The 19,101-nt window shown below is 41.6% G+C and overlaps 1 protein-coding gene across 3 annotated transcripts; it reads right to left on the reverse strand.

Annotated features, from left to right (window-relative positions):
• Window positions 1-822: 822 nt before the first annotated feature.
• Window positions 823-17,819, reverse strand: Zc3h8 (zinc finger CCCH type containing 8). 3 transcript variants are annotated; one of them, XM_087652123.1, is made up of 10 exons: window positions 17,643-17,819; window positions 16,617-16,804; window positions 14,751-14,844; window positions 9,391-9,625; window positions 7,512-7,645; window positions 5,601-5,723; window positions 5,156-5,267; window positions 4,242-4,351; window positions 3,276-3,317; window positions 823-1,345 (listed from the first exon to the last, which is right to left on the reverse strand). In XM_087652123.1, exons 4-9 carry the CDS (start codon window positions 9,464-9,466, stop codon window positions 3,285-3,287), a joined length of 588 nt encoding a protein of 195 aa, XP_087508249.1. In that variant the 5' UTR covers window positions 9,467-9,625; window positions 14,751-14,844; window positions 16,617-16,804; window positions 17,643-17,819; the 3' UTR covers window positions 823-1,345; window positions 3,276-3,284.
• Between the last annotated feature and the right edge of the window lie 1,282 nt (window positions 17,820-19,101).

A 19,101-nucleotide genomic window follows, 5' to 3' on the forward strand; every position in this document is an offset into this window, starting at 1 on the left:
TCTGATTGCTGGAGCATGAGCAATTTACTTTTTTTCTTTTCTTTTTTTCGGAGCTGGGGACCAAACCCAGGGCCTTGCGCTTAGCTAAATCCCCAACCCCGAGCAATTTATTTTTGATTTTGTCAGCTCCAATTACAACCTGAATAGTCTTGGCTCACATTTCCAACAAGATTCTGCTAAGTACAGTCTCTAGAATAAACTCTGTATATCAGAGGGTGCTATTACTTTTCCTAATAAAACAATACAACATTAAGTGTCATGGTATATTTAGAATCTTATCTATATTTGGAAAATACTGTTGTATGCTGTGTTCAAGACATCCTGAAACTCACATTTATGTTTTTTTCTTTTTTTAACATTTATTTATTTTATGTATATGAGTGCTCTATAGAGGGCATCAGATCTCATTACAGATGGTTGTGAGCCACCATGTAGTTGCTGGGAATTGAACTCAGGACCTCTGGAAGAACAGAGAGTGCTCTTAACCACTGAGCCACCTCTCCAGCTTTTGATCACTGTTTATGAGCCAATGAGGAAGACATTCTTTAAAAAAAATATGACTTGTGTATGTGTTGTGCACACACAGACACACGATACATGTGAGTGCAGGTACACATGTGCAATGATATACATGTGGAGGTGAGAGGACAGCTTTTTGAAGCCAGTTCCCTCTTTCTACCATGGCTCCGGTGATCAAACTGTTGTCAAACTTGCACAGCACCCACTTTTACCCACCGAACACCTCTCTCACCAGCCCAGGGTAAATGCGCTTATATTTTAGGAACACAAAGATTAAGAGCATCAAGTATGAAAACACCAAAGCAAGAGATATTATCCCACTTTAATTAGAAACAAATATCCAACAGGAAATTGTTTTTTAAAAAGATCACAGAACCACATTCTATGCTAAACCATATAGTGGAACTCTGAATTATTGTTAAAAACATTGTGCAAAGTATTTAATGACATGTAGAGGTGTGGCTTATTTATGACCCCTATGTCGTCCCCTAGCAGTCCTGTCATCATCCTTCCCATTATTTCTCCCATCCTCACTTAACCTCCCTTTGCCTATTTTGTGCTTGCTCAATCGTAACTCTCAACTGAGGAGACTTCTGCAGCCTAGGGCACCGCAGTATCCATCTCCAGCCAGCATGCACATGCGTCCCTCCTGTCCAGTGCAGAACCATCCTTCTGTGAGCACTAGATCCACCACTGTACGTGTCGAACGGGAGCTGCACACCATCACCACGACACAGGAAGGCGCATTAGCCGAGGAACCTTAGGAACTATTCCAAATCACCAGGCTTCAAAAGTCCTGAACAGGAATAGATTCGTCCTTTACATGCTGCAGAAGAAAATAAACACATCAGCTTATGAAAATTACCAACTTAATTAACTCCACCTCTCAGAAACATCCATGCAGCAGAAGAAAATAAAATCCAAAATGAGTTAAATATTCTTCTTGGGGAAAACACCTTGAATTGAAATTCAAAAATCCAAAGCTAGAACTAAATACAAATCCAGAAAACACAGAAAAGATAATGGCATAAAGAACAAACAAACCCAAAACTATAGTAAGCCTTTAATCCAGCACTTGGGAACAAAAGCAGGGGGATCTATGTGAGTTCTAGGCCAGTCTAGTCTACACAGCAAGTGCCAGAATAGCTAGGACTACATAGGAAGTCCCTGTCCCAACCAAAAAAAAGTAAAAAAAAATTAAAATAAAATAAAAAGACTATATTAACAACAGTAGAGTTGACTGGAACGATAACAACTCCTTTATGATTACATCGAAAAGTTCACAGATATGGAGGCTGGTGAGTTGGCTCATCGATGAACAATCCTTGTTCTTGACTGAGGACCCAGGCTTGCTTTCCTACCACCAACACCACAGCTCACAACCCCACGTAGCTCCAGTTCCAGAGAATCCAACATCCTCCTCTGCCTTCTGTGGGCATCAGCCTGACTGTGGTATAGACATACTTCATTATAGACACAAAGCTCACAGATGTGAAGACAACATTGTTAAGCTGTCACTACTACCCAAAGTAACCCACATGTGCAATGAAATCACTATGACATTACTCTGGAGGGGGCGGGGTCCTAAAACCTCATACATAGAATCTAAGAGATCCTGAGTACTCAAACCAACACTGGAAAAGAACAATGCACAGTGAGACCCTGCCTCAAAAGAAAGATAGCCTATAAGATAGGAAAGACCTGACAGTCGTCCCATTCCTCACAAAGGAGAATGAGGGATATGCAAAGCAATGCAACAGGGCAAGCAGGAGAGTAAAACCTTGGCAGGAGACAGCACACGGTATTACACTAACAAGGAAACTGGAGGGCCTACAGGCTGAAGATGCTGTATTTCCTTCAAATAAGCCATTTTTACATCTACTATGTGAGGAGAAAAATCAAGTACAAAGTGTTAACGAGGTTGAAACAGAAATTCTATAGCTTACAGGAATGTAAAGTGTTACAAAGCACTTCTACTCCTTGGTTCAGACCCTGAGTAACTGCTGCCAACTTATACCAAGTAACATTTATAACGAATTACAGTAACAATGTACATTCGAAAAAGTGAAACTAATCTAAATCTCCATTGCTGACACCTAATTATGACACAGTCATAGAAGAAAGTGTTACATAAGGGCAGATGCCATACTGCATATCTTTAATCCTAGCACTCAGGAGGCAGAAACAGGCGAATCTCTGAGTTCAACACCAGCGAGTTCCATGTAGCCAACACTACAAAGAGAGATCCTATCTCAAAAATCAAACAGACCAACAGACAGAACAACAGAAAGAGAATTCACACACACACACACACACACACACACACACACACACACACACACACACACACACAAGGCAGGCACCCCTCCCCCATAAAAAACAAACCAAAATCAAAACAAAACAGAAATCACATGGACACACAAGGCAGGCACCCCTCCCCCATAAAAAACAAACCAAAATCAAAACAAAACAGAAATCACATGGCAGGCAAACCCAGACAGAGAAGCAACGCATGCACATATTTTTTTTTTTCTTTTTCTTTTTTTCGGAGCTGGGGACTGAACCCCGGGCCTTGTGCTTGCTAGGCAAGCGCTCTACCACTGAGCTAAATCTCTAACCCGCATGCACATATTTTTATTGAGGAAAGAAGGGAAAAATTACTTCAATTTGAAGACAGAAAAACCTCTATTAAGGCTTTTATCCCAATTTCAAGAGATGATTCAAAGAATAAAGAAAATTAGTAGCATCACTTTTACCTTTTTAGTCTATTTACAGGACTTCTTGTCAGTATCCAAAACCTAATACAGAAAAAAACAAACAGTATAAAACCTGTGTGAGTTTTTATTCACTAACACCTCTGGGTACACTGTCCTATCTTATACTTCTCAAATGACTCTAATAACAGCCAACCTAACAGTATTTGGTATTATAAAAAGATATAAGAACCAGATTTCTCATGCATAAGTATTTGCTGTGACTTGTGGTTCCATGGACCTTCCCTCTGGAGAGACGAAGCCCATGCCAGACGCACCTCTGACTTTCTATTTGTCTATGCTCAAGGAGCTTTGGCCACGGGTGGCTTTAGCAGGATTTTTTAATTTTCACATTTACTTAAATCTAATTTTGGAGAGACACCTCTCAACTAATTTACAGAAACAGAATGTCAACAACTGTACCTTCACAATGACCTTTCTCATAGACTAAGAAGTTCTTAAGACAGGATATCTAACTAGCCTTCCACATAACCAAAATGTCTGCCCGTCACGACCCTTGACTTCCCTTCTGTTCTCGTGTAGTCCCTATTTTCTCTATCTTGATTTAAAAAGGTATTAAAGTTGCTAGCTAGAGTGAAGAGATGGCCCAGTGAGTAAAAGCAGTTGCTACCGGGCCCAGCAATCTTGAGTTTGATCGTAGGGACCCACATGAGGAGAAAAGCAACTCCCCACATCTCTTCTGACTGACACAGCCTGCATACACACACATAGTAAGTAAATAAAATTTTACTTGCTGATTATATTGAGATGTTTAAGACCATTCTAGTTCACACTGTCAGTGAATGTTAATCTTTCAGTAACAATAGAAGACTAAAGTAACTTCCAAAGCTAAGTAAACTTAAATTATCATACTCTAGCCTACAAGGCTCTCTTCTTAAAGAAAAAATGCCACCCTCCATCCAAATATACTCTTTTTAAAAAGAAAAACAAGATCACCACCGTACTTACTTTAGCCAATAGTTCTTGTGTTTCAGCAGTCAGCGGGGCATGAGAAAAATTACAGTGATCGCCCTGATAACATTTTGTTCCTGTGTGATAAAACTTGCAAGGGTATTCATGTAGCACAGTGTTAAGGAAAATAATAATTTTATCCAATTGGAATGATTCATTATTAATTTAATAACTATTTCCTCTAAATCTTTCCTACCAGTAGAATCAATGAATTTTCTATTTAAAATATGAGACAATAAAAGGTCTCATTTCAGAAAGACAATCTTGTCTCTGTCACATATAGTCTCATGATGGGCCCCAGGTAAGTTTCCTTCACAGATGAAAGAGATGTGGTTATTGTAGAATGTTCCTTGAGAAGGGGTGAGGTAAAGTCAACAACAGCTGCAGGCACAGGCATTACAAGTCTGGGTCTTTGTGTATGGTTTGTTAAAGTTGAACCAGTTCACACATCGTTATCTAGGAAATGCCAAGTTAAAGCTGAGACTCCTAGGGTATATGACTAAAGAGAGACAACCTCTGTGTAAAGATGGTGTTAGTACTATAAATGCTTATATTTCATGATTTCATAACAAGTTTGGCCATTAGAACTAAGGCTACCTTCAGGTTATGGAAACCTAAAACATCTCTACTTTTCTATATGAATACAGACTCAATTAGACACTATTACAGCAGAAATTACATTCTTCTGGTCTGACTAGGTCTCTTAAACCCTCCACATCAAGAGCAGAACAGACCTACACTTTAAGAGATTTTTCTGAAAGGTCCATTCAAAAGCGTACACAATATAATCACTCTGATACCAAGCTGGGCTTAAGCAGACACCTTTGTCACAGCAGCAAGTGTAGCTTATTGAGAAGTCTGCATCCTCCGTGTTATATGAAGAGGGCAGAGAACCTTGTGATAAAGGATATTATGTAAATACAGGCAGTTTTCACCTTTGGTACAATATCCTTGAACATAATACTTACACATCTCCTTTTTCTTCTCTATCTCTGCATCATGGTCAAACTTACACTGGTCTCCCTGGGTCAAAGAGTAAGCACAAGTTATGTCTCACAATTAGACCTTTGCAGCTCAACTCTTACTAAACTTCAAATGAGCTTACAAGTAAGCACGTGATTTAGTCTGCTGAACTTCTAAAAACTCTTAAGACATTTTTAATGTAAAGCATCTTTAATAAATTACCTATAAAAACATAAAGCACTTCACTACTTTTCAACTAACCCTTTTCCAAGAGTAAAGAGATTTTAAACCTTCAGGTATGCTTTAAGACTATCACACGGAGACAGCAGCTCTAGAACAGTCCTGCCGAGAGCACACTGTGGTGTAGTTGTGCTTACAAGCACACTCTCATACCTTAATACACTTCCTTTCTAGGAAGTATTTGCAGACTTGCTTGCCTTTGCGTTCCACCGTGTGCTGGTTGATAAAGCCTTGACTCATCCTCACACGTGGCTGCTTCTCTTCAGGGCCATCAGCCTATAATACAAAAAAAAAAAAGAGAGAAAAAGAAAATGAAATATTTGTTTGATAAAACTGTTTTAAACCACTTTTACTACATTAAAATATCTCTCTGACAGCTGTGCTTGGTGACCAATGCATCGTCCCAGCATTCCAAGGCTGAAGGGCAGTTCAAGTTCAAGGCTAGCCTGGGCTATACAGCAAGACCCTGGCTCAAAAAAGTGTCTCTTCTAAGAGGGCCCTGGAGAGTTGACCTTTGGTATGTGGGTTTATAAAATGAGCGCTCATCAGTTTCAACAGCATTCAACCACTGGATACTAGCACTGGTAAAACTTGAGTACCTGAGTGTACTTTGCCCTCATTTTGTAAAAATGAATACAAGAAAACTAATATATATATATATATATATATATATATATATATATATATATAAAATGAAAATATATTACTTGTGATAAAAAAATCTAAAATAGAAAGAGCTTCATATTTATGGAAACAAAGCTGGGAATCAAATTTCACAAGAAGCAGTGGAGCATCTCTACTGCAATGATACATTTTTACAGTTTAATATTTAAAAAAAGAAGCATCTTAAAATCTATTTTAGTACTTTAGAAATAAAAACTATTTATAATGTGTTAACTTGTGACAGAGCTTAGAACTTCTGCAAGCGTAAGTAGTAAATATGGTTTTAACAACATGGTATGTGCAATTAAGGAGCTAGTGTGCCCCTAGTCACCTGCTTTGCAAGAATATCATTATTAATTTATTAAGACCATAAAAATCACATACGTATCTCAGTTTAAAGCTTTGGTTTTAAATGATTCTGCCATGAGACTCTACGACAGGGTTAGAACTTGATGGCTGGTGTGGGCCAGCCAGCCATCTGATCTCTACGTTCAGGTTCCCTGTGTGTAAGATATGGGGAAAGGGACTACTTTTGGATAAGTCTATTCCAATCTTTAGCATTTGGTATTCCCGCCCCCCCCCCTTTTTTTTTTTTTTTGGTTCTTTTTTTCGGAGCTGGGGACCGAACCCAGGGCCTTGCGCTTCCTAGGTAAGCGCTCTACCACTGAGCTAAATCCCCAGCCCCTTCCCGCCCCTTTTGATATGGGCTCTCACTGTTACCCAGGACAGTCTTGAACTCCTACCTCCATTCCTAAGCAGTTGGGACTACCAGGCCCTCACAACCATGCTCAGCTAACGCTTGGTATGTCTGATATTTTAACCTCCCCAAACTATTGACCCCGTGTCTACGCTGAAGAAAAAGCTTGCCATTCAGTTTAACAGCCTTCAGGAAATCAGTCTAGAGAACTAGTCACTTTCCGTCCTATGCTGAAGTACAGATGCATATTAAGGAAGGACAGATACAAAGCAAAATCAAAGTACAGGAGCAGGACTGTGGGACCTGGTAAGGCCAAAGTGCAGAAGCAGCTGTTCTAGTTTCCAGAAGGAATGCAACCCAAAGGACTGCAGTATATAAACTGCAGGACTGTGTGGCCCTTCAATGTCTCCAAGGGGGTTTCCCTCTGCCTCCCAGTTTTCTATAGATAGTGATGGCCTAACACTCAGACACCAAAGGGCTGGTGCACTAGTATTTTGGGCCAACAGGGAAATAACAGAGGCTGAAATGGGTGCCGGCAGCCAGTGCTAAGAGGGAAGGAAGCAGTGGTGGAAGGAAGACCAGAGATCCCCACAGAACCCTGCTATGTGGCATGTTCCTGCCTCCCCACATCAATGAGCACTTCCTGAAGCTGAAGTGAAAGATAAACACCCTGAAGGCATCCTCCTACAAGACAATTCTTGTACCTTTCCTTGGGAGCCACCAATCTTCAGCAAGGCATTTGACCCTTTGTTTCCAGTGCCAAGCCACTTTCGCTTCATTTTCTTCTGTTTAACTTTCTTGAGACCAGCTTTAGATTTTTTATTTTTTTGTTTGGCAGCTAAAAACAAGCAAGTTCATTTTTAAAAATAGCATAAAGGTATGGTATCAGTTTAACCTTCAGAAACATGCCTTATAATAATTCAGGGACACTCTGAAGCTCAGAGAAGGAAAACTGGTGTAACAACAGTGCCCTGACTTTCGAGGAGCTTTGCCATTATGGGGGAAAAAAAGAGAATTCTAACATCCCAATTTCAAATACATTGTTTTTGAAAAGAAGTGTTGGATGAGAGACAAAAGCAAAATAACTAATTAAATCAATCTTGCAAGCCACAGGCCAGAATATTTTGAAGATATCAGTAACTGACTGATGTAATTAGAATCACCACAGTTTTACAAGAGAGAAAAAAAAAACTACAGAGATTTAGGACCTCATATATTATAGGGTTTTTTTTTTCCTTGAAAATATGTCAGAAGGCTGAGGATGGTGGTGTATACTTGGGTGCTGGCTAGATTTTGTCAACTTGACAAAACCATAATGATATGGAAAGAAGCACCTCAGGTGGTAAGATAACTCCATCAGACGGCCTGCAGACAAGTTTATAGGGCATGTCTCAGTTAACGACTGATATGGAGGCCCCACTCACTATGGGTGATGCCACCCTGGACTGGATGGTTTAAGAAAACAGGCTGAGAAAGCCATGGGGATTGAGCCAGTCAGCAGATTCCTCCACGGTCTCTGCTTCACTTCTTGCCGTGGCTTCTTTCAGTGATGGGCTGTTTATTACTCAGAATTATATAACAGGATACCATCTCTTTCCTCCTCAAGTTGCTGTCATGGTGTTTATCATAGCAATGCACAGCAAACTAGGACAACAGTAAGCCCAGCACTGAGGACTCTGAGGTTGGAGGGTGAGGAGGTAAACAGCAAGATTTAGACTACCTGGGCTAGGTGAGATCCCATCTCAACATATCATAACCTCTGTCAAAAGAAAGAAAAAAAACCATCCCATTCCATATACACTAATTTACCTATAGATGTGCTTTGAATAGAAGAAACTCTTGGAGGAAAACACAGTAAATGAAAAGCATTAAGAATTTCATTTACACTGGGTGCATGTAGCACCCAGAACTAGGCAGGCAGAGGATCTCGAGTTCAAGGTCAACCTAGTCTACAAAGCAAGCTCCAGGGCAGGCAGGGCTACACAGAAAAACCCAATTTCAAGAGAAATGAATGTCATATGCCTTCATATAGAAAGAAAGAGAAAAGAAACGAATGTCCTTTCATATCTATGGCCAAATCCCATTTTAGCAATTTAAAATAATACATTTCAATTTAAAAAAATAAAAATTAAAAAAAATTAAAAATATATTTGTATGCTAGGAATATGGTTCTGTGGTAGCAAATTTCCTTAATAAAAATGAGGCCTGGGTGATCAATCCCTAGCACTTAAAAATATATGAACCCAGACATTCACAATCATCCAGTCAGTCGGTTCTTTAAATAAGAGTCATACAAACAGCACAGCCTGTCTTTCATACATGCAAAAGCTGGGGATTCAGGCTTCTGACAGCTTCTGACGCAGCTTTGATAACTCACTAGCAGCTGCCTAGTGTCTTCTACAAAACAAGCATTTATATCAAGCAACCAAGTGTTGGGTTACGTCTCACATCAAGCAAGCTCGTATCTGACAACGAAAGTCACCTTCTCGTCATAAGATGAAGAGCAGGTGATGAACGCTTGTCCAAATCCAGACAACCATGACACCTGCAGCTGAGCACTGAGTGACAGACAGTTTAGCTTACTCTGCTGGGTATCTCCTGTCCCTGCTTTCTTCACAGACTCCTCAGGAAGCAGCGAGGGTGGAGCCACGCTGGCCATTTCTTTGGCTTGTATGTACTGCTGAAGCTCTTTGTCAAAATTATCTTCTGATTCCTGACTGCATGTCTCTCCATCACTGTAGGGGTCGTAGTCCTTACTTCTTGATTTTTTACGTGGCAAACTCTTTGGTGGTGTTCCAGCGTGCCCAAGGTGCTTAAACTAAGTAAGAATGAAAATTGAAATTTCAAAACTTAAGATACATAAGAAATAATGGTCATTAAATTGTCCATTATTGCATTTGTATGATGGATACGTGGGTTTCATAAAACATTCTCTACACTCCTTTTTAAATGCCTTAAGTTTTTGCAAAATTTAAATGGGCTGGAGAAATGACTTAGTGGTTAGGAGTACATAGTACTACTCTTCCAGAGGACTCAAGTTTGGTTCCCACTACCACGTCCAATAGCTCACACCTGTAAGTCCAGCTCCAGAAGAATCTGATGCTTCTAGCCTTGAAAGGCAACAGCACTCAAGTGCACACACACATGCATACAACTAAAAAAATAGTATAAAATTTAAAACACATACACAAAAACAAACCAACCAACCACAAGGAAGTCAAGGAAGATGGCTCGGTCAGTCAAGTGTCTCCTGTGCAGGCTTGAGAACACAAGTTCAGACCCCTAGCACCCATGTAAAAACTGTGTCTGGTAGCCTCATAGCTGTCCCTAGGAGACAGAACTACATGAATAGAGACAGACAGATCCTTGGAGTTCACTGGACAGTGCATCAAATGCATCAGTGAACTGGAGGTTCAGAGAGAGAGAGAGAGAGAGAGAGAGAGAGAGAGAGAGACCTGTTTTGAAGTAGAGAACAATCAAGGAAGACAACCAGCATCAACCTCTGGCCTCTACATGTGTCTCAAGTGCTGTGTTGAAGATGTGTAGCACCACACCACCCAACTTGTCTTGGCTATTCTTTTTTTTTTTTTAATTAACTTGAGTGTTTCTTATTTACATTTCGAGTGTTATTCCCTTTCCCGGTTTCCGGGCAAACATCCCCCTAATCCCTCCCCCTCCCCTTCTTTATGCGTGTTCCCCTCCCCATCCTCCCCCCATTGTCGCCCTCCCCCCAACAATCTAGTTCACTGGGGGTTCAGTCTTAGAAGGACCCAGGGCTTCCCCTTCCACTGGTGATCTTACTAGGATATTCATTGCTACCTATGAGGTCAGAGTCCAGGGTCAGTCCATGTATAGTCTTTAGGTAGTGGCTTAGTCCCTGGAAGCTCTGGTTGCTTGGCATTGTTGTTCATATGTGGTCTCGAGCTCCTTCAAGCTCTTCGAGTTCTTTCTCTGATTCCTTCAATGGGGGTCCCATTCTCAGTTCAGTGGTTTGCTGCTGGCATTCGCCTCTGTATTTGCTGTATTCTGGCTGTGTCTCTCAGGAGAGATCTACATCCGGCTCCTGTCGGCCTGCACTTCTTTGCTTCATCCATCTTGTCTAATTGGATGGCTGTATATGTATGGGCCACATGTGGGGCAGGCTCTGAATGGGTGTTCCTTCTGTGTCTGTTTTAATCTTTGCCTCTCTATTCCCTGCCAAGGGTATTCTTGTTCCCCTTTTAAAGAAGGAGTGAAGCATTCACATTTTGATCATTCGTCTTGAGTTTCATTTGTTCTAGGCATCTAGGGTAATTCAAGCATTTGGGCTAATAGCCACTTATCAATGAGTGCATACCATGTGTGTTTTTCTGTGATTGGGTTACCTCACTCAGGATGATATTTTCCAGTTCCAACCATTTGCCTACGAATTTCATATAGTCATTGTTTTTGATAGCTGAGTAATATTCCATTGTGTAGATGTACCACATTTTCTGTATCCATTCCTCTGTTGAAGGGCATCTGGGTTCTTTCCAGCTTCTGGCTATTATAAATAATGCTGCAATGAACATAGTGGAGCACGTGTCTTTTTTATATGTTGGGGCATCTTTTGGGTATATGCCCAAGAGAGGTATAGCTGGATCCTCAGGCAGTTCAATGTCCAATTTTCTGAGGAACCTCCAGAATGGTTGTACCAGTCTGCAATCCCACCAACAATGGAGGAGTGTTCCTCTTTCTCCACATCCTCGACAGCATTTGCTGTCATCTGAGTTTTTGATCTTAGCCATTCTCACTGGTGTTAGGTGAAATCTCAGGGTTGTTTTGATTTGCATTTCCCTTATGACTAAAGATGTTGAACATTTCTTTAGGTGTTTCTCAGCCACTCGGCATTCCTCAGCTGTGAATTCTTTGTTTAGCTCTGAACCCCATTTTTTAATAGGGTTATTTGTCTCCCTGCGGTCTAACTTCTTGAGTTCTTTGTATATTTTGGATATAAGGCCTCTATTTCTTGTAGGATTGGTAAAGATCTTTTCCCAATCTGTTGGTTGCCGTTTTGTCCTAACCACAGTGTCCTTTGCCTTACAGAAGCTTTGCAGTTTTATGAGATCCCATTTGTCAATTCTTGATCTTAGAGCATAAGCCATTGGTGTTTTGTTCAGGAAACTTTTTCTAGTGCCCATGTGTTCCAGATGCTTCCCTAGTTTTTCTTCTATTAGTTTGAGTGTATGTGGTTTGATGTGGAGGTCCTTTATCCACTTGGACTTAAGCTTTGTCTTGGCTATTCTTATATATAGGCCCATCTATATAATTTAAAATTAATTTATCAGGTACCACATAAAGTTCTGGAAGGCTTTTCATTGCGAATATATAAATTTATAGATTATTTAGAGAGGAATTAGAATCTTTAGAATATTATATAGTCTTTGTCTTCAATCTTTCTAAGCATTTTATGTATGTTTGTTGGCAGGAGCTCATGTATGTGGAAGTATGTGTCTGTGTATCTGTGTATTCATGAAAGCCCCAGAGGACAAGTTTGGTGTTGTTCTTCAGGCATTATTCACCTTATTTTATGTGTGGGTGGGGTGGGGTGGTGGTGGTGGTGGTGTGTGTCTGTGCGCGCGCATGGCAGAGACAAGTAGGTTCCTGAATTTGAGGCCAGTCTGGTCTACAGAGGGAGTTCCAGAATATTCAGGGCTACACAGAGAAACCTGTCTTTAAAAACCAGAAAGAAAGGAAGGAAAGAAGGAAGGAAGGAAGGGAGGAAGGAAGGAAGGAAGGAAGGAAGGAAGGAAGGAAGATTGGTTGATAGATAACCAAGATACTTAAAGAAGAAATAAACGAAGATGCCAGGACTTTCTTATATAATAACAAATCAATATAAAACTGTAGTAATTAACTCTGTAAGTGCTGGTGAAAGATAAGATAATTCCAAGGACAAGACAGAAAGTTGAGAAGACTGAACATAAACACTTGATATTAACAAGAACGACAATGTAACACCACAGGGACAAGACATAAGACAGCCCCTTACTGATAAATTAATGGTCCTGGAACAATTAGGCATGATAATAACAAAATAAATGGAGAGATGGGTTGCCTACACACCATGGAGATTATAAATTCCAATGTGGTTAGGTAAAATAAAGCTTTAGAAGGTAATGTAAGAGAATAGGTTCATCAATACACAAGGGATGAAATAGCTGAGAACATATTCTCAAAACCAACTACTTTAAAATCATGACATTTATAAAAAATATCCCAGATGGAATGAAAGCTCAAGAAAGCAAGTGTCTGCAACACATAATATACAAGAATGATGACCAAAATCTACTCCTAAAGAACTATAAAGTAACAAACAAACAAACAAACCACCACCCACAACAAAAACCCCATAGATAGCCTCAACGAAGGTAAGGCAGATGGAAAGATGTGAACAGGTTAAGTAACAGTCAGCAAGATTCTGAAAACACAGCTGCAAACGGGACACCACCAGGATGTCGCACATCCTCCTCAGGCAGAGCAAAGTGCCTCTGTCATCCATGGTGTGAATGAAAATTGGTACGACGCCTTCCTGACACAAGGGCAACACTGCTCATGTGAGGATCCAGCAGCTTCTCTCCAGGTGATGCAGAGTGCATGTACTGCTAATGAAAGCAAGTCCAGAGCCTACCCACAGTAGGATGTCCTGTGTTCAAATGATGACTACTGGCGCTGCAACAGTGATGAAGGAGCACACAGTAGAGATAAGAACTGTAAACTGTATCCTTAGGGATGACCACATAAGCAGCAAGACTGTCAACAGGAAACGATCAGTATATGAATTAGAACTGCTCATGTCAGGGGCTAACAGAGGAAGGAGACAACAATACTTTATCTTGTCCTGAAGTGCTTACCTGAGTGTCCTAAGTTAGTCCTAACCCTACATATATTTGTATTAGTGACCAAAGAGCCTTGGTTCAAGCAGCTCTGTCTGGGGATAACCTGGGTGTCCATCTTTCCATATCACCTTCTTGGAAATAACTTTAAGATACAATATGCTGGGGATAGTACAGAGATTATGAACTCTAGAAATAAAGGAGTGAGACCTGAATGACTAACCCTGTGGGGTAATAAAGTGCAGTTTCTGCATGTGAGCCTCAGTCCTTTTCCATGGCAGCTACACATGTACAGACAGTATTATGTGGTAGCTCACACCCCCAGGAGATGAAGGTGTATCATCTCTCCTGGATCTTTCTATAAGGCCAATTTGTACCTAACTAGCTTTACTGCCAACATGAACATATTCTTATGAAATTGTTAACATTTACAGCCACCCCCAAACATTTTAAAAAGAGGAGCAGATAGTGACTCTGTGATGGACTGAACTTGAGTCTCTCCCTGACTCTAAGTTCTTATGCGTATGTCTTAATACTCAGTGTTTCAGAGTATGGCCTATTTGGAAATCAGGCCACGGCACATGAGGTCATGTTTCCCAGGGTCACAGCGTGGTCTGGAACAGATCTTTCCTCACACATCCCAGAAAGAACAACCCTACCAACACCTTGCTCTCAGACTCAATTCCAGCCCAAGAACTACAAGCTAACATAACTGTGTTGTTCTTACTGCCATGTTGTGTCCTGGTACAGCAGCCCCAACACAGTAATCTGGGTTTTCAATCAGTAATACTATAGCTGGTTGAGTTAGTCAGTCAGACCATAAATTTTACATCTAAGTTGACAGGAAAGAAGCTTTCTGAAAAGCGTTTATAGTCCTTTTCAGGAAAGGGGAAAGCCATCTTGTTACAATCCTGGCATTCTCCATCTGATGGTGAGGGGAGTTCAAGGGAAAAGCAAGAAAGTTACTGAGAGATGACTGAGTTTCCCTGACTAAGTAACTGGGCCCTGAATGCTGAACATGATGAGACAACCAGATCCCTCATGCTCGCACAGCCACCCAGAGCCATCAACACGTCAGCCAAGTCTTACCTTCTTGGGAATTGGTTCACAGTCCCGTTTTACTTTCCGTTTGACGTTCTCTGTCTGTGCCTCTTCAACTTCAGTACCATCTGTCTCATCAATTCTGCAGCAAATGAGCAAATGACACAAAAGGGTTTATTGCACAGCATTAAAATTCATCGCTTTAAAAAAAAGGGGGGGGGGCTGGGGACTTAGCTCAGTGGTAGAGCGCTTGCCTTGCAAGCACAAGGCCCTGGGTTCGGTCCCCAGCTCCGAAAAAAAAAAAAAAGAAAAAAAATTCATTGCTTAGGTCTGTCTTAATTCTGAAATTTGAAGTCTACTCTTAAATACTCTATAACAACATTAATAAAAACAGCAACGTAGGCCAGGTATCATGCTGCGGTCCTGTAATCCCAACACTCAGGAGGCAGAGGCCAGTGGGTCTCTGTGGCTTCCAGGCCAGTATAGCATAGTATAACATAGCAAGCCAGCCAGGGCTACACAGTGAGACTCTGTCTCAAAATAACAATGATGATGATGTTAACCAAAAAAATGTTGATATGTATGTGAATATACTGTAAAACTGAAACTTTGTATTATAAAATCTTAATGCTTAAGTAGTTTGTACGTTAAATCACCAGTCATTCTTCAGTCTAGTCACTCAATACATACCAAACATTCACGTCAGGCTGTGGCCTCATGTCATGAGGTACAACAAGGGAAAGGACAAGCTGTCTCCCTGCCTTCTGAGAGCCTCTATCTTCTTGGGAGAAAAGTAATACAGGTACACATATAAGGAACACTTAAGTTAGATTTGGGGCTTTCTAAACAGAAAAGATATGGAGGAGGAGTGTAAAAGAGAAGGGTATGCCAGGTGCAATGCAGGATGCCTTCAGAGGTTAGGAGACAAACCCAAACATGAAGATGAAGAGCTCAGGCATGAGAGGTTGACTGTGGGTAGATACTGTGTGAGGGAATTCCTGAGCATATTCTAGCACACTGGCTCTCGACCTGTGGGTCTACACCTTTGGAGGAGGGGGCAGGGGTTGAACAACCCTTTCATAGGGGTTGCATATAAAAAATTTACCTTAGAATTCATAACAGCAGCAAAATTACAGCCATGACATAGCAACAAAAATGTTATGATTGGAGGGTCACCACAACATGAGGAACTGTATTAAAGGTTCCCAGCATTAGGAAGGTTGAAAACCACTGTTATAGCAGAGTTCAAAATGAAGGGATAGATGAAAGGATACAAAGTATCCGTAAGGAGAACTGTGCCTGAAACCACAGGCTGTCATTCTACTGTCCCCTCTGCTTCCATTAGGAACCATGACCCTCAGTCCTATTCCATGGCCTACCCAGAAGCCAGTAAGCCAGCTGCAGCAACACTGAACTCTCTCCTGTTTCTTTTTTTCCTGTTGCTGATACTTTTTTTTTAAAAGACAGGGTCTTTACACAATGTAGACCAGGCTGGCCTTGAACTCAGAGATCCACCAGCTTCTGCCACCCCAGTTCTGGGATTAGAGTGTGCCACCATGCCCTGTTGCTATTTCTTAATCACCTTGGTTGGCTCTTCATCTCTGTAGCTCTCAACAAAGCCAGCCCTCGTCTTCCTCTTTTCTATATGTTCATTCTCAGTGATGCCTTTCAATCTTCTGGCTTCTAATATCATCTGTATACAGCTAATTCCAATATCCTAACCTCCCTGCCCTGAACAACCAGCTAACTTCCCATTCTACTGATTTACCTGGATACCCACCATCAAAACCACCTTTCAGATAAGACTTTTCTTTAACTATCTTCTTTACAACACTATTCTTATTATTCCACAATACTTCCTAACTCCTCACTCAAGTTTTCAAAATTTCAATTCATTTCTCTTGCTGATCTTACGTGTTATCATCTGCAAGTACTTAGTGTCCATTTCTTCACAGTGTCAATACGACTTAATTTCCATGAGTAATTCTGCTTTGGAAGATGGGTGATGAATTCATAGGTAATGAGGTAACCTGAGCACCTGAATCCTAGGTCTGCCACTCACTGCACAGTCTGGAAAGGTGACTAGGCCTCAATTTTCCCATCTGTAAAACGAGAACATCACTTTCTTAAGGTTGATGTGAAGACTAAAAGTTTCACACTAAATACACAGTAACGCTCTTGATGGTAGCCCAGCTAGGGTAATAGTTCCCACTGAAGTGTTTGAGGCTGAGCTTGGAGCTTGCTATGTAGACCAAGCTGGTCCCAGACTCCCGAGATCTGCCTGCCTCAGCCTTTCAAATGCGGAGATTAACAGGCCCAGCCCAACACTGGAAATGTATCTCTTAATGAGGGTGGGGAAAAAAAAAAAAAAAAAACCTTCGTGAAGTATTTGTCAAGTGTTCCACTGAGGGATGAGAGAACATACAAGACAACGATTTAGGAGAGATGGGATTTGAAGGCACTATCAACTCAAAAAACTTAAAAAGTGAATGGGTATCTGCACAGAAATCCTGCACTCTGTACTAAACATGATAACAACATGCCTTTCCAATTTAACTGAAATACTAAGCCGAAATGGTGCTTGCTGCTTTATTCTGGGATTTCTGGTTCAGGATCACTGGCAGGGCACTCTATCTATCAACTCTCAAGAACCAGGGGTGCCCGCAAAGTGGCCTCAGAGGTGAGTGACAGCAAACACGTTAAGCACGTGCAACGGGAGCAGCCGGCCCCTGGGGGGCAGATTCACAGAGGCCGGGGCCTCCTCCCGCCGCCCCGCCACTGCCCTCACCCGCAGTCCCTACTCCGACTTCCACCCCACTTCCCCTCCCGACCTCTCCGCTCCGGTCTAGGACCACGCGCCAGCCTTGGCTCGCGGAGTCCTAGGAGCAAGGGGGCGGAGGCCAGGCGGTGGCCCTGCAAAGGACCGGACGTGTGGATCACCTTTCCTCAGGGTCGGCGGCCGGTTTTTTGCCGAGGGCCGGATTGGGGGGCTTTGAAAAAAGATTTTCAAAATCCATAACTCAGACAGGGACCGTCCCTCTCCGCGCCGAGCAGGTACTGAACAACCACGGGAGCCGGGGCTAAGGAACCTAGAGTGAGCCAAGGGCCGCACGCTCCGCCCCGCGTATGCGCACGCGCTTCAACTGCTTGGGCGCAACTCTGCGCAAGACCTGGCCTGCCCTACCACGCGTGCTCAGTTCTCACTGGGGCTCTTTCAGTGCCTGCGCTGCGCACGCGCAACTCTCTGTACTTGCCATGCCGGTTTGCGTACCTTAGCGCAGCGATCGAATACCCTTAAAAAAAAAAATAATTCTTTTTTTTAAAGCTGTGTTTTGTGTGTGTGTGTGTGTGTGTGTGTGTGTGTGTGTGTGTGTGTGTGTGTGTGTGTGTGTGTGTGTGTGTGTGTGTGTGTGTGAGAGAGAGAGAGAGAGAGGGAGAGAGAGGAGGGAGGAGAGAGAGAGAGAGAGAGAGAGAGAGAGAAAGAGAGAGAGTATATGCCCGCGAAGACCAGTTATTGTGGTGACTCACCTAATCTGAGTGTTAGGAACCGAACTCAAGACCTGTAAGTTTTCTTTTAACTTTTGAGCCATATTTCTCTTCCATCCCCTTTAAGATTTTGACAGATAAGCAAAGTTAATTGCACAAAAACAAACCAAAATGGTCTCTACAAAAGTAAACACATAAATATATTTAAAGCAGGCAATTCCACTAGAAAGTGCTATGTATTGAGACTATGTATTAAGACTATTAGGACACAAGCTGTTTGGGAAGGCTTGAAAGGGGTGAGCTCTCAGTCTTGAGGATGATTTCCAGAGGTGTCCTAAGGAGAATTGTAAAGACCGGAAAATAGATGACGTTTGGAAAGCAGGAGATTATTTCATGGAAATAAACAGAAGAAAAACTTAAAACTATGTTCTGGGCCAGGACAGAAAGCCTGACTCCACTGTAACTGAAGGGATTGTTTGTGTCCTAATGTGAGTCATGGTTCACCCCAAAGACAAATGAAGAAAATTATTTGAGGTCAGACCTCTTCCAGAAGGCAATTCTACACCACCACCCCGTTATATGGATGGACAGTCTCTTTTTTTTTTTTTTGCACTTGAATAATAACATGAGAGAAAATTAAGAGGTAAAAACTAATACTATTCCTTCTTTGGAGGAAAATACTAGATCATACAATTATTCCATACAGACCTTTTCAGACAAAAGAGGGGGGGAGGCTAGAATTTGGGCTGGAGAGATGGCTTGGTGGTGAAGATGCTCGCTGCCAAGCCTACCTGATGGCCTGAATGTGATCCCTCAAACCCACAGGATAGAGAGCACCAACTCTCAAAGAGTTGTCATCTGACTACCGCATACTTGCCATAAATAAAATAAATGTGATTTTAAAAACAAAATA

The sequence above is a fragment of the Rattus norvegicus genome, chromosome 3 (genome assembly GCF_021556685.1).
Source record: "Rattus norvegicus strain SHRSP/BbbUtx chromosome 3, alternate assembly SHRSP_T2T, whole genome shotgun sequence".
NCBI classification, from domain to species: domain Eukaryota; kingdom Metazoa; phylum Chordata; class Mammalia; order Rodentia; family Muridae; genus Rattus; species Rattus norvegicus.

Excerpts from the sequence above, each read along its gene's own strand:
- Zc3h8 (XM_087652123.1), bottom strand. The coding sequence starts at position 9,466 with ATGGCCAGCGTGGCTCCACCCTCGCTGCTTCCTGAGGAGTCTGTGAAG. Across the intron at positions 7,646-9,390 it reads GACAGGAGATACCCAGCAGA|CTGCCAAACAAAAAAATAAA; the intron begins GTAAGCTAAACT and ends GCTTGTTTTTAG. Across the intron at positions 3,318-4,241 it reads CACAAGAACTATTGGCTAAA|GTTTTGGATACTGACAAGAA; the intron begins GTAAGTACGGTG and ends TTTCTGTATTAG.